The sequence below is a fragment of the Pleurodeles waltl genome, chromosome 8 (assembly GCF_031143425.1).
Source record: "Pleurodeles waltl isolate 20211129_DDA chromosome 8, aPleWal1.hap1.20221129, whole genome shotgun sequence".
Lineage (NCBI taxonomy): Eukaryota > Metazoa > Chordata > Amphibia > Caudata > Salamandridae > Pleurodeles > Pleurodeles waltl.
The window spans coordinates 1,316,626,385-1,316,645,129 of NC_090447.1; the positions used below are offsets into that span (position 1 = coordinate 1,316,626,385).

The window sequence follows — 18,745 nt, forward strand, 5'->3', positions numbered from 1 at the left end:
TGAGTTAATAGCGATATATAGACGATTAGTGCAATTTGTGATGCAAACATTAAATACAAACCCAGCACGTGCTGCTCCAGCACATCCACATGCAGTAACACCAGGTATAAATCCGGCGACTGTACATTCAGTTATGGGTAAAGTACCGGCTAAACGAGAGGAGACACCGTTTTGGTTAGCACAAAAAATAAATACGCTGGAGGCAGTATTTCCCCATACGGGACCTCAGGATAAACACAGAATATTAACGATGTGCTTGCCCTTTGGGATGGTCCCTACAGTAGAAAACTGTAATACATGGGGCACGGTATTTGCCGCGCTCTATACAACTGCACACAGTACACCGACGCTTTCCAACCTACCGGAAGTGCTCAAACAAATTCAAGATGAATATGGGGCTGCCCCGGCCCTAGATTTGGGGATGCAACTGATGGGCAACTTGGCACAGTATCTTCAATCATTTTAAGTCATCTTAAAGGGGAAGCAGTTGCACTCGCAGTGCACATGCGGCTCCGTGACGTTCCGCAACAAGATCAAGAACGAGAGCTGCCTAAAATAATAGCGGAAACATATTCAAGTATCGGTTGAGATAGCCTAGGGGCTAAACCACAAAAACTCAAATTTCAGGGTAAAATAAATAAAGATACCTCCGAAAAACAACCTGAGGGTAATAAGAAACGCTGGGATAAAAAACAACAAACTCCTAAAAAAGGAAGGGGAGAATCTCCATGCACGGAGACCCCACAGAATAGGTATAATCTCAGAAACCGAGATAATATCCAAATGCCTGATAGATACCAATATACTGATACACGCCAATCTCGTTCCTTTCAGGACTCATCGGAAAAGAGAAATGAGAGAGGTGGGCGATCAGAGCGAAGAACAGAGTATGTGAAACAGAGACAGGAATCACAACGCTCTTCGGGGGTTTCTGTTAAAAAGGAAGAGAAACCTGTCCAACAAAAACAACAATTTAAAAAGAAAAAGGTGGCAGCAGTCTCAGTTCAACATGCCACACAGGAAGAGGGTCCTCTTGAAGAACAAGAACTGGGCTCTAGCATTGCTAGACAGCGCGGCAGAGGTCACAATAGTTCACCGGAATCTTCAAGAGCATCTGGAGGTGAAAGCAACTGATGACTTTATACAAGTAGAAACAGCGGACATGCGTGTCTCCCAGCCTGATAGGGTGTACAGAGTAACACTGCAATTAGAAGGAGACATTGAACGCACAATACACGCAATCTTTTGGGATCGCATAGTCAAAGTGTATGATGTCTTGTTGGCTGAACAAGATTGGCCGCCTGACTTTGTCCATACCTGCCCATATGGAGAAGATGTCATTAAGCCTTCTTTCTCGCCCCTTGTTCCAGAGGAACTCGCGGAGTTCTATTCCATTGAATGGGCTCTAGCACAGGCACCAGCATTATACAGAAATTGCGTAGGATGGGATAAGGAATCCCCCTACCATGTAATCCCAATTAAAAGTGAACCTCAGCCACAACCGCAGTATCCGATCTTTTGTACAAAAAATATATATTGTACTAGTTTCTTCGGCTCTACAAACGGTAACACTCTGCATGACCACTTTTGATGCAGAGGAGTTTGACAATTTACCACAATATTGTAGCATGTATGCTGCTTTCTAATATGCTCTAGAAAGGAGATGACAAAAAATTAAAAATGGAATACATTACAACTTCTTACAAGGATCAACAGTCATTGCACACTAAGCTTCATTGTCTTTGTGTGTTATTCTCATTTAGCTTGAACTGTTCATAGTCTCGTCCCATACTCCTCCGTACTGCTTGACCCAACATCTACCTCAACAGTGCTTAAAATACTACCCCCTTTTCCAGACCGAAAGCTGTAAGTTGGCTCCAATGTATTATGATCTATCAAATAACTTTTTAACCGGCCCCAGATGTCCCTAGTTCGTTCTAAGGGATTCCTCTTCCTCCTGCATTATGGCATCCAGTTCTCTTTTGGTACCATATATTAAATCTTAAATCATTAGTCGAATTTTTAACGGGGCATGCTAATGACCTGTCTAAAGTCAAAGTAATAGGGCTGTTTAATTTTAAAACGGTTCTAGTTGTGCATGTTAGGTAACATGATCTTGCTGGTTATACTGATGGATTCAGCAATTTATTTGCCATTTTGGTGGTTAGTTCCTGAATAACGGCCATCGTGAATTTTTGTATTATCTGGCACAACCAAGTCAGTTACAGATAATCAATACAACATCTCTTATGTCTGGAGTTCTATCCGAGACCCACCTGGAACAGTTGACCCTGCCTGAAGCCTGTTCTGTGCAAGAATTTTAGATGTATCCGGTAATTATGGTTATTTAACAAGATCTCTCCTGTTTGCAAGCAACTTACAGCCCATTCTTTGTCTTATAACTATTTGCCCAAATCCCCCTTCTGTCTCATCCCACCTCTTACTATAAGTTTGTTTCCTCTAAGCCCAAGTAGTGCATTTTATTGCATTGGGAACCTTTTGCAGGTTCTTCTGATCCTGCAGTCATGCTATCTCTAGCAGTGTAAGGGTAGTAATGTCCTGCTCTAAAATAAGGGAAGTGGGCTCATGGTAGGGGGGGAGGCGGGTGTGTCTGCCCCCCAGAGGTGTGAGGGATGCACATGAGCACAATGGTAATTCAATCCTACCCCCCGCGTGGCCATACTGCCTTTTTTTGTAAGCCTGAAAATCTCCCAGTTAATTCTTGGTTGCCTTCCCACATATGTCAGGTGGATCTTTAGTGATCTTAGTTTTTGAAAGAAACTCTGCGTGAGAGGAATAGGAAACCACCTTCCTCAGAGCGATTTTGTCCACATTTCATAAGGGGAGTTTAATCCAGTAGTCCATAATTGTACTGAGTTTGTTATTCAGCCCCCTATACTTGCTACTGAAGACCTATTTGGGATCCTTGTGATTTTGAATCCCCAAATATTTTACTAAGTAATCTTCCATTGCAAGATGCACTCTAGTTTGTAGACAGACTAGGCAAGTCTATCTGTAAATATAGTTATGGAAAATGCCATTGATTTTCCCTAGTTTATTTTATGCTGTGAAATTCCACTTAATGCAATAAATGTTCCATTGTTATGGACTATGTCAATTGTTTTTTCATGAACACGAAAATGTCATCTGTATGTAGTGATAGAAGAAACGTCTGATTTATTAAAAAAAAAAAAGTAAAATCAGATACCTATTGTAGTGTAGGTGCGAATGGCTCCACTGCTAAGGCAAGTAGGAGTTGGGAGAAGGGAAAGCTGTGTATTGCCACAGGTGATTTTCATAGGATGCTATAGTAAGCCAGTACATTTTAGACTTATGGTAGGAGAGGATTATAATAATAGTACCTTTGTTAAATATTCTTTCCCCCTGCCCCTTACGCTCCAATGCTACAAATAGGAAATCCATTCTCTTGAATCAAGTGCCTTGGAGGCATCCAAGAAGTACTGTGACAGTTGCCACATCTGGTCTAATTTGTTGCATTGTGGTGAATGATGTACGGCAGTTAAATGGTGTATAAATCACTCTTGCCCCTTATATCAGCCTGGGTATGATTAAGAGTATTCTCCCTGCAAACATCTTTGCTAGTATCTTATTGTCAGTGTCCTATTTTCGCAGAAATTCTACCTACAACCTGGCCTTAGATGTTTGGGGGGGTGGCAGGGGGATCACTATAGATAATTCTGCTCATGGTGTTTATAGTGTAATATGAACATATATGGGGAGTGTTTTATTCTGTTTTATGCTGCACAAGTACATGTGTGTGTTTGCCTCATAATATGGCATAGAGGAAAGGTTTGCTGAGTTTGATTCATCAAAATTACACAAAGGAGTGTGGGGTTCACTTATTATTAAGGAGCTATCAACAGGGGGAGTTATCCACTGCGGCTCTGAGACCTTACTAGGTGAAGCAGTATTGTTAAATGCTGTGGAGAGTCATGTGTTGTAGGTGAGGAGGGAAAGTGTTCTTTACGGACTAGGTGGTCTCACACACTATATAGTGTCATGCTTCATCATTTGACCACCTAGCACCACCCAGGTAGGACAGTGCCACCTGGGCCGACTCGACCTCATTGTTATAGGAACAGGAGGGAGTGCGTAAATTTGAACTAATCTGGAAAGATATGGGATCCAGCTAACCTAAGGTATACTTAAAAACACCTAGACAGTCACCTGTTTGAGAGTACACTTTTAATAATTGTGTCTGTTGGTGTGATTAAAAACAAAGTGGGACACCTCTGTGAGAGCAAGGACTCACAGGGTCGCCTATCTAACAGTCAATTGCCAACATGTTTCTGCCCTCTGTGATGAGCCAAGGAAGGTCTCTGGGCATTCGTCAGGGCCTCGGATCCCTAAGCCTCATATAGTATAAGAAGAGCCTACTCCGTATAAATAGGAGAGTAAATGGAAAGAAAAAGAGATATGGGGCCTACCTTAAGCAAGGAGTTACCTTGTGGAGGCCTAAAGGAGACAAAACAAACACATTTGGTTTGTGAAACACAACAGTACACAGCAAACCACACGCAAATGTGACGTAGTAAGCAGAAGACATGCACCGCTTACGTGTGTAAAACATCTGAAAAGAAGGGAGAAAGTCTTACGCTATACCTGGAGGCTACTAGCCCCAGGATTCTAGGAGGGGGGAGTGTCCCCTTAATGTCACTCACTAAGGATAAAGGAATAAATGTAATAAAATAAAATAGGTGGTGAATTCAGAAAATATGGTGGGGTTTCACAGCAACCGGGCAGCTGCCTTGCTAAAACCTGCACCTGGAGAAAAGAGCGCTAACAATCAACGTTGCCAGGTGGTGTAAACACCAATCCTAAGAGGGAGTAGGTAACCGGCACGCCAGGGTAAAAATAATACCAATCCAAAAGGTGGTAGGAAGCTATAACCCAGGGGATTGAAAAGGCAAATCGCAGATATTACGACCTGTAGGTAATCGAATGAGGGAACCCAAAATGCACAGCAGATTAAATTGCACCCAGGATAAATGGCACCCAGGATAAAAAAGCAGTGGCGGAAACAAATGGGAGAGAGATTAAAAGGAAATATCTTATCTGTATCATGGGAGTCGCCGTAAGCTGAGAAGGTGATCCGACTCACAACGCCAAAGGGGGCACTCACTGTGCGCCTACTCCGTCCCCTCGCTGGACCGCTTTTGGGAATGGTTCAGAGTGAGGGCGGTATTAGTAGAGGCTGAACTAATTGCAGCCAGAGCGTGAATCGCGCAGTCACCGCCGCTGGCTACCAACGTAGTTCCCAGGTGCGCCGGCAAGGGAGGAGGGAATCCTCTTGCAGGAAATTCGTAATAAAAAAGAGGGAGAGGTGAAGGGGGGGGTGTAAGAAAGGGAGGGTGGAGAAAAGAGGAGGAAAAGGGGTTGTTGGAGTAGAGAGAAGAGGAAAACAAAAAGGGTGGTTGGGGGTCGGGGCAGGGGGGAGTTGGTTGCAAAAGAAAGGAATGGGGAAAAGAAAGAGAGGAGAAGAGATAAAATGCAAAGGAGAAATAGAAAGGGAGAAGAACCAGAAAAGGAGATTACTAATAAGGTAGTAGAGGTAGGTGTGCGGAGATGGGGGAGAGGATGAGAAACAGTGGGTTACACAACCGAAGAGAGGAGAAAGAAAAGGGGCTGAAAGAGAGAAGAAAAGAGGAGGGGAGAGAGAGAAAAGATAGGATAAGTGAAAACACGGGTAAGGATATTTGCCCAGGTTCTGCTTTTGTCATGCTATTAGTAGAAGAACCTATTTGTTGAGTGAGAACCACAGGATCTTGTCATTCAGTCCATTTGTATCCGAGTGTAGTCTCCAGACCCAATGCTGCTCGTGGAAAAACAATTTCTGTGTCATGTTGTTGGTCGTGGGAGGCAATCCATCTTTTTTATAGATGAGAAGATCCAAAAACAGCAGTTGGTTGTCATCTGCTGTCATGGTGAAATTCAAGAAGGGGTTAACCGTATTGACCCAGTTAGAGAAGGCGGAGACCTCCTCTCTGGTTCCTGTCCAGATGAGTAGAATATCATCTATGTACTGTTTCCATAATTTGATCTTCTGTAGGAAAGGGTTATCATCATGGAGAACCACCTGCCTCTCGAAACTGTCTACATACAGGCAGGCCGGACTGGGGGCGAAAGTGCTCCCTATCTGTAGGAAAATGGCTCCCTGTTGCAGTTATCCCCCCAACCCCCCCCACGTTTTGCCTGATACTGATGCTGACTTGACTGAGAAGTGTGCTGGGACCCTGCTAACCAGGCCCCAGTACCAGTGTTCTTTCACCTAAAATGTACCATTGCTTCCACAATTGGCACACCCCTGGCACACAGATAAGTCCCTTGTAAAAGGTATTAGTGGTACCAAGGGCCCTGTGACCAGGGAAGGTCCCTAAGAGCTGCAGCATATGTTGTGCCACCCTAAGGGACCCCTCACCTAACACATGCACACTGCCATTGTAAATTGTGTGTGTTGGTGGGGAGAAAAGGGCTAAGTCGACATGGCATCCCCCTCAGGATGCCATGCCCACAAAATACTGCCTGTGGCATAGGTAAGTCACCCCTCTAGCAGGCCTTACAGCCCTAAGGCAAGGTGCACTATACCCCAGGTGAGCAATATGCCCCTACAGTGTCTAAGTCTATTCTTAGACATTGTAAGTACAGTGTGGCCATATTAAGTATATGGTCTGGGAGTTTGTCAAAACGAACTCCACCGCTCCATAATGGCTAAACTCAATACTGGAAAGTTTGGTATCAAACTTGTCAGAATAATAAACCCACACAGATGCCAGTGTTGGATTTATTAAAAAATGCACACAGAGGGCGTCTTAGAGATGCTCCCTGTATTTTACCCAATCCTTCAGTGCAGGACTGACTGGTCTGTGCCAGCCTGCTGCTGAGAGACGAGTTTCGGACCCCCTGGGGTGAGAGCCTTTGTGCTCTCTGAGGCCAGAAACAAAGCCTGCACTGGGTGGAGATGCTTAACACCTCCCCCCTGCAGGAACTGTAACACCTAGCAGTGAGCCTCAAAGGCTCAAGCTTCGTGTTACAATGCCCTGGGCACTCCAGCTAGTGGAGATGCCTGCCCCCTGGACACAGCCCCCACTTTTGGCGGCAAGTCCAGGGGAGATAATGAGAAAAACAAGGAGGAGTCACCCACCAGTCAGGACAGCCCCTAAGGTGTCCTGAGCTGAGGTGACCCCTGCCTTTAGAAATCCTCCATCTTGATTTTGGAGGATTCCCCCAATAGGAATAGGGATGTGCCCCCTCCCCTCAGGGAGGAGGCACAAAGAGGGTGTAGCCCCCCTCAAGGACAGTAGCCATTGGCTACTGCCCCCCCCCCAGACCTAAACACACCCCTAAATTGAGTATTTAGGGGCGACCCTGAACCCAGGAAATCAGATTCCTGCAACCTGAAGAAAGAAGAAGGACTGCTGACCTAAAAGCCTGCAGAGAAGGAGGAAGACCACTGCTTTGGCCCCAGCCCTACCGGCCTGTCTCCAACTTCGAAAACCTGCTCCTGCGACGCATCCGACAGGGACCAGCGACCTCTGAAGCCTCAGAGGACTGCCCTTGACTAAAGGACCAAAAAACTCCTGTGAACAGCGGCCCTGTTCAAAACCAGCTACTTCTTTGCAACAAAGAAGCAACTTTCAAAGGCTGCACATTTCCCGCCGGAAGCGTGAGACTTCACACCCTGCACCCAACCCCCCGGCTCGAGATCCAGAGAACAAACACCTCAGGGAGGACTCCCTGGCGACTGCGAGCCCGTGAGTAACCAGAGACGACCCCCCCCAGTGACGCCTGCAGAGAGAATCCAGAGGCTCCCCCTGACCGCGACTGCCTGTAACAAGGGACCCAACGCCTGGAACCAACACTGCACCCGCAGCCCCCAGGACCTGAAGGAACTGAACTTCGCAGGAGTGACCTCCAGGCGACCCTCTGCCTAGCCCAGGTGGTGCCTGCCCCAAGGAGCCCCCCGTGCCTGCCTGCACCGCTAGAGTGACCTCCGGGTCCCTCCATTGTTTCCTACCTGAAACCCGACACCTACTTTGCACACTGCACCCGGCCGCCCCTGTGCTGCTGAGGTTGTATTTTGTGTGCCTACTTGTGTCCCGCCCCCGTGCTCTACAAAACCCCGCTGGTCTGCCCCCCGAGGACGCGGGTACTTACCTGCTGGCAGACTGGAACCGGAGAACCCCTGTTCTCCATAGGCGCCCATGTGTTTTAGGCACCTCTTTGACCTCTGCACCTGACCGGCCCTGAGCTGATGGTGTGGTAACTTTGGGGTTGCCTTGAACCCCCAACGGTGGGCTGCCTATGTCCCAGGACTGAGACTTGTAAGTGTTTTACTTACCTCCTAATCTAACCTTTACTTACCTCCCCCAGGAACTGTTGATTTTTGCACTGTGTCCACTTTGAAAATAGCTTATTGCCATTTTTACAAAGACTGTAAATGATATTGTTTCCATTCAAGGTTCCTAAACTATCTAAGTGAAGTACTTTACATTTAAAGTGTTTAATGTAAATCTTGAACCTGTGGTTCTTAAAATAAACTAAGAAAATATATTTTTCAATATAAAAGCCTATTGGCCTGGAGTTAAGTCTGTGAGGGTGTCTTCCTCATTTATTGTCTCTGTGTGTACAACAAATGCTTAACACTACCCTCTGATAAGCCTACTGCTCGACCACACTACCACAAAATAGAGCATTAGAATTATCTTCTTTTGCCACTATCTTACCTCTAAGGGGAACCCTTTGACTCTGTGCACACTATTTCTTACTTTCAAATAGTATATACAGAGCCAACTTCCTACACCATTGGGGTCCCCTGGATCTGTAGATAAAAGATATTTTCAAATTCGAAATAGTTCATTGTAAATGCAAGGTGAGCTAGACCGAGTACAAATTCAGGGGGTGTTCGTGAAGCACCTCCTGTTTTTTTCAAGGAGGTGGCATATAACCTCCAGGGTTGCTTCCTGCGGAATATTTGTGTAAAGAGATTCCATGTCTAGTGTGATCAAGAGTTCCTGGGTTTTGTCAAAGGACACAGATTCTAGCAGGACCAAGACATTGGTAGTGTCTTAAGTAAGTTGGGATTTGCCTGACTAGCAGTTGCAGGAAGAAGTCACAGAACTGGGAAAGAGGTTCCAGGGCGGAGCCAATTCCAGACACTATGTGTCTACCTGGTGGGGGAATTTTTCCTTTATGTACCTTGGGAAGGATGTAAAAATAAGGTATTTTTGGATTAGATTGTATCAGGAAGGCTGATCCATGTTTAGTGAGCCAATCGTTCTCCACTCCTTTGGTCACAAGAAAGGAGATTTCTTTCTGAATGTCAGGTGTAGGGTGTCGGGACAAGCGTTTGTAGTGATGAGTGTTACCTACCAGGCGCTGGCACTCCTCTCTATGCATTTTATGCGGTAAAATTACCGTTGCCCCACCTTTTGTCTGCTAGTTTGATTATAATTGAAGGGTCAGATGTAAGATGTTTCAAGGCAGTTTGTTCCTTTGAGCTCATATTATGGAACAATTTGTTAGGTGTCTCCGACTTTTCAAAAGTCAGAACCTCTGGTGGCATCTGTCCTGTGGTAGGACAAAAAGTAGATTCAGGACGTAGTCCTGTGTTAAGCTCTGGTTCATCAAAGTTCTTTCCTAGGAAGAATGTTTTGAGCCGGATTTTGAAAAACAAATCTGCTAGTTCCATTCTGGTTTTGAAAAGGTCTATTTTAGGTGTAGGAACAAAATTAAGACCTTTATTCAATGCTTTAGATTCGAGATAATTAATTATTCTGTCACTTAAGTTGATAATGCTGTCATTTCTGGTATAAGCACAGTTGAATCAAAATATATTTTTTAAAATTTTTCTAAGAGGTAGGCCATTTTACCTAATTTCTATAGTTTAGACCTACTTGCAATATGTGGTGGAAACGGGTGCAAAATCAGAGGGTGATCCTGGAAAACAACACTTGAGAAAAGTAGACACAGTTCTGGGTTCAGCAAGGGGTCATTTAAGTACATTTTGCAAGGTTTTCCCTTTGAAACTGTGTTGAATTAAAAAGATAAGGAAAATTACTGTGTTAAACATCCATTAGTGACTACATTTTCATCAGTAACTTTCTGTTCCTATGGCTGATTCACAAAAGCAGTATAACGTTACATCCTCTAGGCCAGTGGTTCCCAACATTTTGACTTCTGTAGACCTCTGCTTTATCATTACTGGAGACCAGGGACCCCCACTGAATCTTCATTGGAATCCGGGGACTCCCCACTGAGTCATTACTGAAAGCTGGGGACCTAATCTGTTAATATTATTTTCTAAGCAGTCGCAGACACCCTGAGGAGGCTTCAGAGACCCCAAGGGGTCCCCACACCTCAGGTTGGGAACCACTGCTCTAGGCCCTTCTCGTCGCTGAGACATATAGGATTTGTAGTTTCTCCAAGAACCCAAGGTTCCCAAATCCAGCACCAGAGCTACACCTTACAGTGGCTTTTTTTTATTGTGTATCGACTATACAGCAATTCATATGGTAAAATGGTTATGAAGGTAACATATGTATATTTGAAATATATACAAGATACTGAGTTTAGGAACAGTGATTATTTGTGTGCTTACTGTAAGTAACACTTTATTTGATTCAGTTATTAAAATTGTTACAAAGTGTTAATACACATTACATTTGAGTAAAACAGCTAGTGTTGCTTAAAAGGCTTTTGCCATTATCCTGGGTCTTAAGTAAACACCAGGGCACACCAGATACATTCAATTTGCTGTCATGTACGTCAATGATGATTCCAATTCGAAAATGGTGTGAGGTCACGTTTATTGTTCATCCAAAAGTATTCCATATGGCAGTATCCATCATACATCACGAGGAACAAAAGCCATGATAGTGTCCATCATACCTCCAGAGGAACAACAGCCAACACGTGTTTCGTCAACATGACTTTTTCAAGGCAAAGCAAAATAGGTACCAAATGTCAAGCATGTCGAAGAACAATGTCCTGGTGCACCAATAGGGCTTGTTGATGCATATCTTGAAACCCGCAAGTAGGATTCGGGTGAGTATAGAGGAAAGCTGTCAATGCATACTGAATGGTTCTTCCGTCAAGTCTCGATGAACCCTACTAATACACAATAACAGCTGACAGATTCCCCTTACATTAATCATGTCATTTGTACACTTCTAAATTTGGGGTCTCCCATACGATCATGTGACTTGAACAGTATTTGCAAGATGTTTTCTTTCTTGTCTTGCACACTATTTTACATTTCAAAGACTCAAACACAGAGAAATCCAATTGGTATTAGCAAGTGTTCTACTAGTGTGCTCCCAGATGCCTCCTGATAAAAACTATATCTCACTTGTGGGGCTGGACCTAGCACCTGTGACATAAAATACTCCAAAGCTTGACCTGGAGACAGCCGTTCACCCATTCATTCAAACCAGTGTTTGCCACCAAGGAAATCAAAATCTTTGAATTGAAATGGAAAACCCCCCGTTAAATTCACAAATGAAAATGATGAGAAACAATACAATTCACATAATATAACACAATGAAGTCTGCTCCTGCGTGCAAATCAACATAAAATAAAAATGTCTGACCTTCCCCCAAAAGGGGCACCACGGGAAAAAATTGGCACCCCAGAGGAGAGCGACTCTTGTTCCAGGGCAGCTCTGTATACATACAGAAAGTTACTGGGTTTCCTCCCTCTGGGGCTAGGGAGGCCAGATTGGCCTAAAAACAGCCAATCTGCCCTCAGCGAGGTAGGAAGGATAAGATTAAATAGCCCTTCAGGGGATCGACGCTTGCCCAAGGGGCTGCTTCCCTACAATCATAGTGCAATTCCCTGGTGGCCCAGTGGCTTTCCACTACCCCCCACCTCTTTCCTCCACACACAGGGGCAGATTGACATACAAACAGCTGATCTACCCTCATTGATGGTGGAAATCATGGGGAAAAAATGACTCCCTCTTACCCAAGGAGCGGCTGCCTACACTATAGTCGGCGTACAATTTTGTGATGGCCTAGTGTATTTCCACCTATGACCGAGGGGTATATTGGACTTAAAAATGGCAGCTCTGCCCTTTATGGGGAAGAACCTTTGAGACACGGCCTTATTGAGGGAGCAGCCCTTACCCAAGGGGCTGACCTTTCCACCAACACAAAATCCTTTGTGGCAGAGTGGTTGCATTCCTGCTGCACGATTGCAGTCCCACCCGCATTGAAGGGAGACACAGGGGTGTGGGCGGGGAGGTTTCTACTCTTTCCCCCTCCCCCGTGCCTCTCTGCCCTCCTGATTCCTCTCCCCCCCCCCGTTGCCATCCCCAATGATAGGCGTGGGGAGTGGGGGGGGGGGGTGCTCTTCCTCCACAGGTAGGAGCTTGGCCTACTGGAGCAGTCCACAGCACTGAGCGCCGGTGACGTGGACGGCTCCAGCACGTCAATAGCACTGAATGGGTTAAACTACTTTAAACCGCACAGGTTAAGCTACTGAAACATATGGTAGGCTGAGTTTGAGTAGAACACAGTTGAGATTTTCATACATAGAGATGAGATTGTCATATTTTCTATTGGCCGTTATCCTAATTTGGTAATTTAATGGGGAAAATGTTATCGTATGAAGATATCTTGCATTTAATATCCCGTTTGTATCATTGTTTGTTGGAATAGAAGATGAACAGACTTATTGATGTGTGGGGTAAAATTTAGAATATTACACAATTTGACAATTGTTCCATATGAATGGGTTAAATTGAGTATAGAAGATAATTGCTTGATAATCTGCATAATAATAATTGCCTGCATTAATGTTTATTAAATGTTTCAAAATGCAATAAAAGAGTATAGTAATGCATTTTAGTGTTTTATATAAGCTTTGGCTGAGTTTAAAATTCAGTTCAGCCTGCAAATTTCCAATGAGTACTCTAGTTACACTAATCATTTTAAGGGGACTGAGGGCTTACGTTTTGGGTGCTCTGTTTTTATAAAGTTTGAGAGGTCTCTATCTTTTTTGGGGAGCATATATAACATTAACACCCTCTGCAAGGTAGAGTAGTCAAGGCTGCCTCCTGCATGGAAAATTTAAGTCTGCATCTATCAGCGTTTATTTTTTTTGGGCAGTGGAGTTGACATCCCAATCCATAGTTGCATAGATTTGGGGACACCTTTTGGACCTTGGTCAAGAAGTCCCTTCACCCACCTGAACTGACCATGCCTCGGTGAATTCACCATCCCTATTAACACAGAACCACCACCACCACCACCAGACCACCCCACTGAATCTGGAACAAGGTCCCTTAAGTAGTCTAGTCTAGTCAACCAAAGCTCTGGTAACAACTGGATCACAGACTGTGCTGTTGCCCTGGCTGCCCTCAGATATACGGAGAAGCTCACTGACCAAGCTCCACTTCTGGAGAGCAGGTGGTGAATAAGCCAGGAAAATACGGACAGGAACACCTTCAAATCCTCCCTCCAATGCTACCAACAGCAGGTCTGAGCCAGCAAAAACTCTGTGCTTGCAATTCGCATTGACACCAGCACCAACAGCAGCAAAGAGATCTTCGCCAATATTGAATGATTTCACCTACCCATCAGCCGCTTTCACTAGCTGCGCACACTCGCAGGACCATTGCACCAAGCTTTCCCAGTTTTCTGTAGCAAGAAAACCAGCCTAGGTGACAACTTCGGACACAGCTGACTATACAAAACCCCTTCCTATCTTGACAAAAGACACCATTTTTAGTGTCTGGCCACCTATCGCTGTGGACGAAACCACCATTGCAGTAGAGTCCATCCACTCTGGGGACCCCCCATCCGACCCTTGCCCTCACCATGTCTTCACCAAAGGTCTACAAGTCATCAGCTCAGCACTCACTCATGTCCTTAACACCTCCATCACTACAGCCTCCTAACCAGATGCCTGGAAATGCACAATAATACTCTCCTTAAGAAGTCATTTGGGAGCCCAATGACACCAGCGAGTTTCAAACCAATCTTCGTGCTATGTTACCTGGTCAAGTACTGGAGAAACTGATCAGCAAGCGCCTTACCACCCATCTCAGCAAAACCAGATTCCTTGACGACCACCCATTCCGGATTCAGACCAACCCACAGCACGGGAAAATAACCTCAAAATTGCAACAGATAACATCCGCGTGATCTTGGACAGAGAAGACATGGTAGTTCTTATCATCGTGGACTTCTTTGCAGCCTTCTGTATGGTACCCAACCCTATCATTATCCATCTGGCATCCAAGCTCTTTCACTTCATTGGATTCGCTCCTTCCTGATGGGTATAATCCAGTCAGCCGAACTCCCTATTGCTCAGACTCCTGAAACCTCATTTGTGGAGTACCACAAGGATCATCACTTAGCCTGACCCTTTTCAACACATACATGTCCCCACTTGCCACCATCATCTGTGCCCAGGGAATCAACATCCTATCCTACAATGATGACACTCAGCTGATAGACTCCCTCTCAGACAAAACACCCAGCACTCAAACCAAGTTCGTCATCCGCCTGACTAGTGTGGTCAAGTGGGTGAAGACAAACTGTCTCAACTGAACACTGACTGAAAAAAACTCCTTACCGAGGAGCTCCACCTATTGGGCGGCTGAAATTGGGACTTAGGCCAACCACTTATTCCAAGATGGCTTATCCTTGGTAGCCAACTAAGCATGACCGGCCAAGTTGATGCAGTCAGAGCCTCCTCATTCCGCAATCTGATGTTACTAAGGAAGATCTTTAAATTGCTTACCACCAGCACCCACAAAACAGTCACACGTGCCTGCATCACAAGCAAACTGGACAGTGGGAGTACCCTCTACGTTGGAATCAGTAGTCAACTCAGCATGCTGTTCTACACCATACAGAATTCAGCAGCCAGAATCCCACTCAACCTACCACTCTCTGCACACATCACACCACACTTTGGGGTGTTCCACTGGTTCCTAGTATACAAATGACATGGTCCCTTTTTCAAGAATACCTTACCTTCTTGTATTGATGCTTGGAGGACTGAGAGAGCCCATCTCCAAGCACTGATTGTTTTCACTTTGAATCCTTGTTGAGCTGATTTAAAAAAAAAAAAAAAAAAAAAAAAAAAAATAGCACAACCACTGCTTGCATCAGAATGCCTTTTTCCTTTAGCGTGGTGAATGAACCATTCACATCCAATGCACTTGCGAGGTGGACATAAATTGTTCGTCCACAGCATCAAAGCATTTAATTGGCCATCTTGTTTTGTAAACTCCAGCCTGGGATTATGATTGAGGAATATTATGCAATGCTTAATTGTACTGCAAAATATTTGTAGGGGATTCGGAATAAAGATTCTGGACTTTGCAGGGTTATTAATATTGAGATGAATTTCTAAAATATACTTTTAATGCTGTTGATGCAACCAGATGCTTCCTTTACCTGGGCATCCTCAACTGACTGATCATAACTCTTGTAAGTGCCTCCCAGGCACGGTCTTCTGCTAGCCTCAGATTTGCCAACATTCTTTGATAGTAATGTGGTGAACGTTTTAATTCTTAGAAATGTTAGTTGGCGTAATGATGACCTTACTGGAAGTGACCTTTCCTGATCTGTTCCGTTAGTTGACAGGCACCCTTGGTAAAGTGTTGCCAACCCAAGGTATAGTGCATGTACTGCCATAAAATAGTTAATTATTTAACTAATGTGGCTGTTCTTTGCATATGTTGCTCATCTCTGGTGAAATAGTTGCTGTAGTATGATATTGGTAATTATTGACATTCTTAGAACACACTTGTTCATCCATCCATTCATTCACTTTGCAATCCATCTTTGCACTCATCTCTTCAGTCATAGTGCCATTCATGTACCCACTCATCCTTCTACCATTGTTTCATTCTCCCAGTCATCCCATTCAACTGTCCACACAATCACAAAACAAGTTCTCTAATCACCACAGATGCACTTTGTCTCATAAAAGCCACAGATCTAGCAATTCTACATTGCATAGCTTGTTCTGGGTCATAAACAGGAAACCTTTGTTTGTGGTTCAGTTTTCAGTTGTTGCACAGTGACATTGTTACTGCTGCTTGTAGAAAATAAACTGTGAATGTAGTAGGTTGTTTGAAGTTACCTAGATCTTGCCCCTTAGGAGATTCAACTGTGTGTATTTTTATATATTTTTTTATTTTAGATTAATGTGCGGGTTACCACGATGGACGCTGAACTGGAGTTTGCCATCCAGCCCAATACAACAGGAAAACAGCTCTTTGATCAGGTAAATATTTGCATTATGAAGCAAGTCCACAGAAATGACAGAAAAAGGCAATATTAGTCACTTCTCTGTTTTTTTTTTTTTTTAAATATATCTTTAGGTTGTCAAAACCGTTGGTTTGCGCGAGGTGTGGTTCTTTGGTCTGCAGTACGTTGACAGCAAGGGTTACTCAACATGGCTAAAGCTGAATAAAAAGGTAAACCTTGTTTTGCCAACTTTGCTATTGTTAGTCAACTGAAACGAATTGCACAACTATATGTTTATCTTCACAGTCCCTTTTTGAAAATGTCAGGGGGAAAATCATTTTTTTTCTGTTTGCTCCTTTCATGTCTTTTGTTAAGGTGTAATTCTTGTGAGCTCTATTTTGTTAGCACGGAGCTGGCTAGCCTCAAACCTGCCTTAATTATATGGTATTTCAAAAGCCTGGAGACCTGAATGTTATGTTTTATTGTGCACAGGCTCCCTTGGGAAGTACAGAAGGTAGCATCTGGCACAGAGAGAAAGTGCCTGTGTCATTATCAAATTGTTCTTTTAACAGTTGCAGCTGTGCTCTAAAAATACCAAATTAAACAAATAGAGCAGTAAGGAATGTATGAAACTTTTGATTTGCTCTTTATATAAATGCATCTGTAGACGCTGCAGAGAGAGGCACTTTTTGATGAGCCTAAGTCGAACTAATTGTAGAAAAGTATTTCTGAGGTGTTGCACAATATTGCAACAACGCCATAGATTTAGCAAACAATACTGCTAAACGAACAGTCTGCTCAGTCCAGGCAAAAGACAACTCAGAACTGTAGAGAAAGGGTGGCAAGACTATGTACACGTTTCCAGTACCTTTATATGCATATAGAATAGTCCCCTTCAAATTGCTGCATGTTCTTATGGTACTATATACATTCAAATATCTTTTGTTGAATAGTGAAATGTGAAGATTGGGTTTATAAAAATCAAATTACCTCGGACCACCGCCCTACACTTTCAGCCATGTGCTTTTTTGCTAAAGAAAAGGGCAGGAAGGGCATAAGATAGGATAACTTTTCAGTTCACTGTACATTTGCATAGAAAGGACAGAATTACTTTTGCTAGTTGAAGCTTATTTCTCATTTAAAAGATTATGTTGTTCTTCGCAGTCAATTGGAAGTTTGATTTACAGCATTTAGAATATTAGGATATGAAAATTAAGTAAAAACCCTTTCAGTTCCTCAATGCAGTGGTGACAATGTCTTTGTGTGAAAGAAGAGCACAGCCTATTAAGTTGCAGGTAGGTTTGTGCACTTAACCCCCCCCCCCCCCCAATCCTACCAGTTTGTGTCTCATTCAGGCACATCCAATCCATTTATTGTGTGGCTGTCTAGGGGGAATAAATGAAAGTCCAACTGCCAACTACACTCAGTCATGCGACCCAGGAGCAAGCTGTAGGCACCAAATAGAACAGGAAAACGCCAACATCTTAAGTGTCATTTTCAAAATTGTAACAAAAAATATGAGTTTACCATTAAGAGGACTTTTAGTTATAATTTCTCAGGCCCCAAACATGAAGTGTTTATCCTTTCCCAATCAAAAGCTAGCACTTATTAAATGTAATGAGGCAACCCAATGTTATCCTAAGGGAGAGGTTGGCCTCACAGTAGTGATAAGTGCATTTAGAAGTTTTTTTCACTACCATGAAATTTAAAACCTATAAGTACATGTCCGACCTTTTCATTACAATGCACCCTGCTCTATGGGCTACTTAGAGCCTATCTTAGGGGTGTGTTATGTGTAATAAAGTGGAGGTTAAGGCTTGGCGAGGGGGGGGGGTTATATTGCCACGTCGAAGTGACAGTTTAAAACCTCATTCAGGCTACAGCGGCAGGCCTGGGAGATGTTTTATGGGGCTACTTAAGTGGATGGCACAATAAGTGCTGCAGGCCCACCAGTAGTATTTAATTTACAGGCCCAAGGTATATGGTAACCACTTTACTAGGGATTTATAAGTAAATTAAATATGCCAACTAGGTGTACCACAATGTTACAATCTTCTAGAGAGTGAGCACAAGCACTTTTGCACTGATTAGCTGTGGTAAAGTAGACAGAGCCCTGAGGCAAAAAAAAAAAAAATTCAGCCAAATTACGAATGCAGCCAAAATAGGAGGGGTGAAGGCAAAATGTTTGGGGGGTGGGGGTGGGTGACCTTGCAGAGAGGGCCAAGTACATCAGGGTTTTAGCTGGTCATCACACTAGAGATTCAGAGTTCACCCCGACTGCTGTCTGTGACCCACAGAGCTTGTATCAGAAGCGTCTGCAATTTGTACAAGGCCTCAACTTGTAGATACAGTCGGTGGTTTTGCACCTGCCGCGTCCTGTTGCTGCAAACCACATGCTCAAACAGTGTTCCAAGGGTTAAGCCTGCATAGTTAATTATATTTATTTTATTATGTCTTGTCTACCCACAGCTTTAGCCGTTGTAGTTAATGACCCATTGTGGACAGGACCAAAACCTGT

The 18,745-nt window shown here is 43.9% G+C and overlaps 1 protein-coding gene across 3 annotated transcripts in view; it reads left to right on the top strand.

The window, feature by feature from the left end:
* RDX (radixin) overlaps positions 1-18,745 on the top strand; it is a 506,777-nt gene that overhangs the window by 54,399 nt on the left and 433,633 nt on the right. For all 3 annotated transcript variants that reach the window (XM_069202305.1, XM_069202306.1, XM_069202307.1), the window contains 2 exons: positions 16,181-16,264; positions 16,362-16,457. In XM_069202305.1, coding sequence (XP_069058406.1) covers positions 16,181-16,264; positions 16,362-16,457 — 180 coding nt within the window. The remainder of the gene's footprint in view (positions 1-16,180; positions 16,265-16,361; positions 16,458-18,745) is intronic.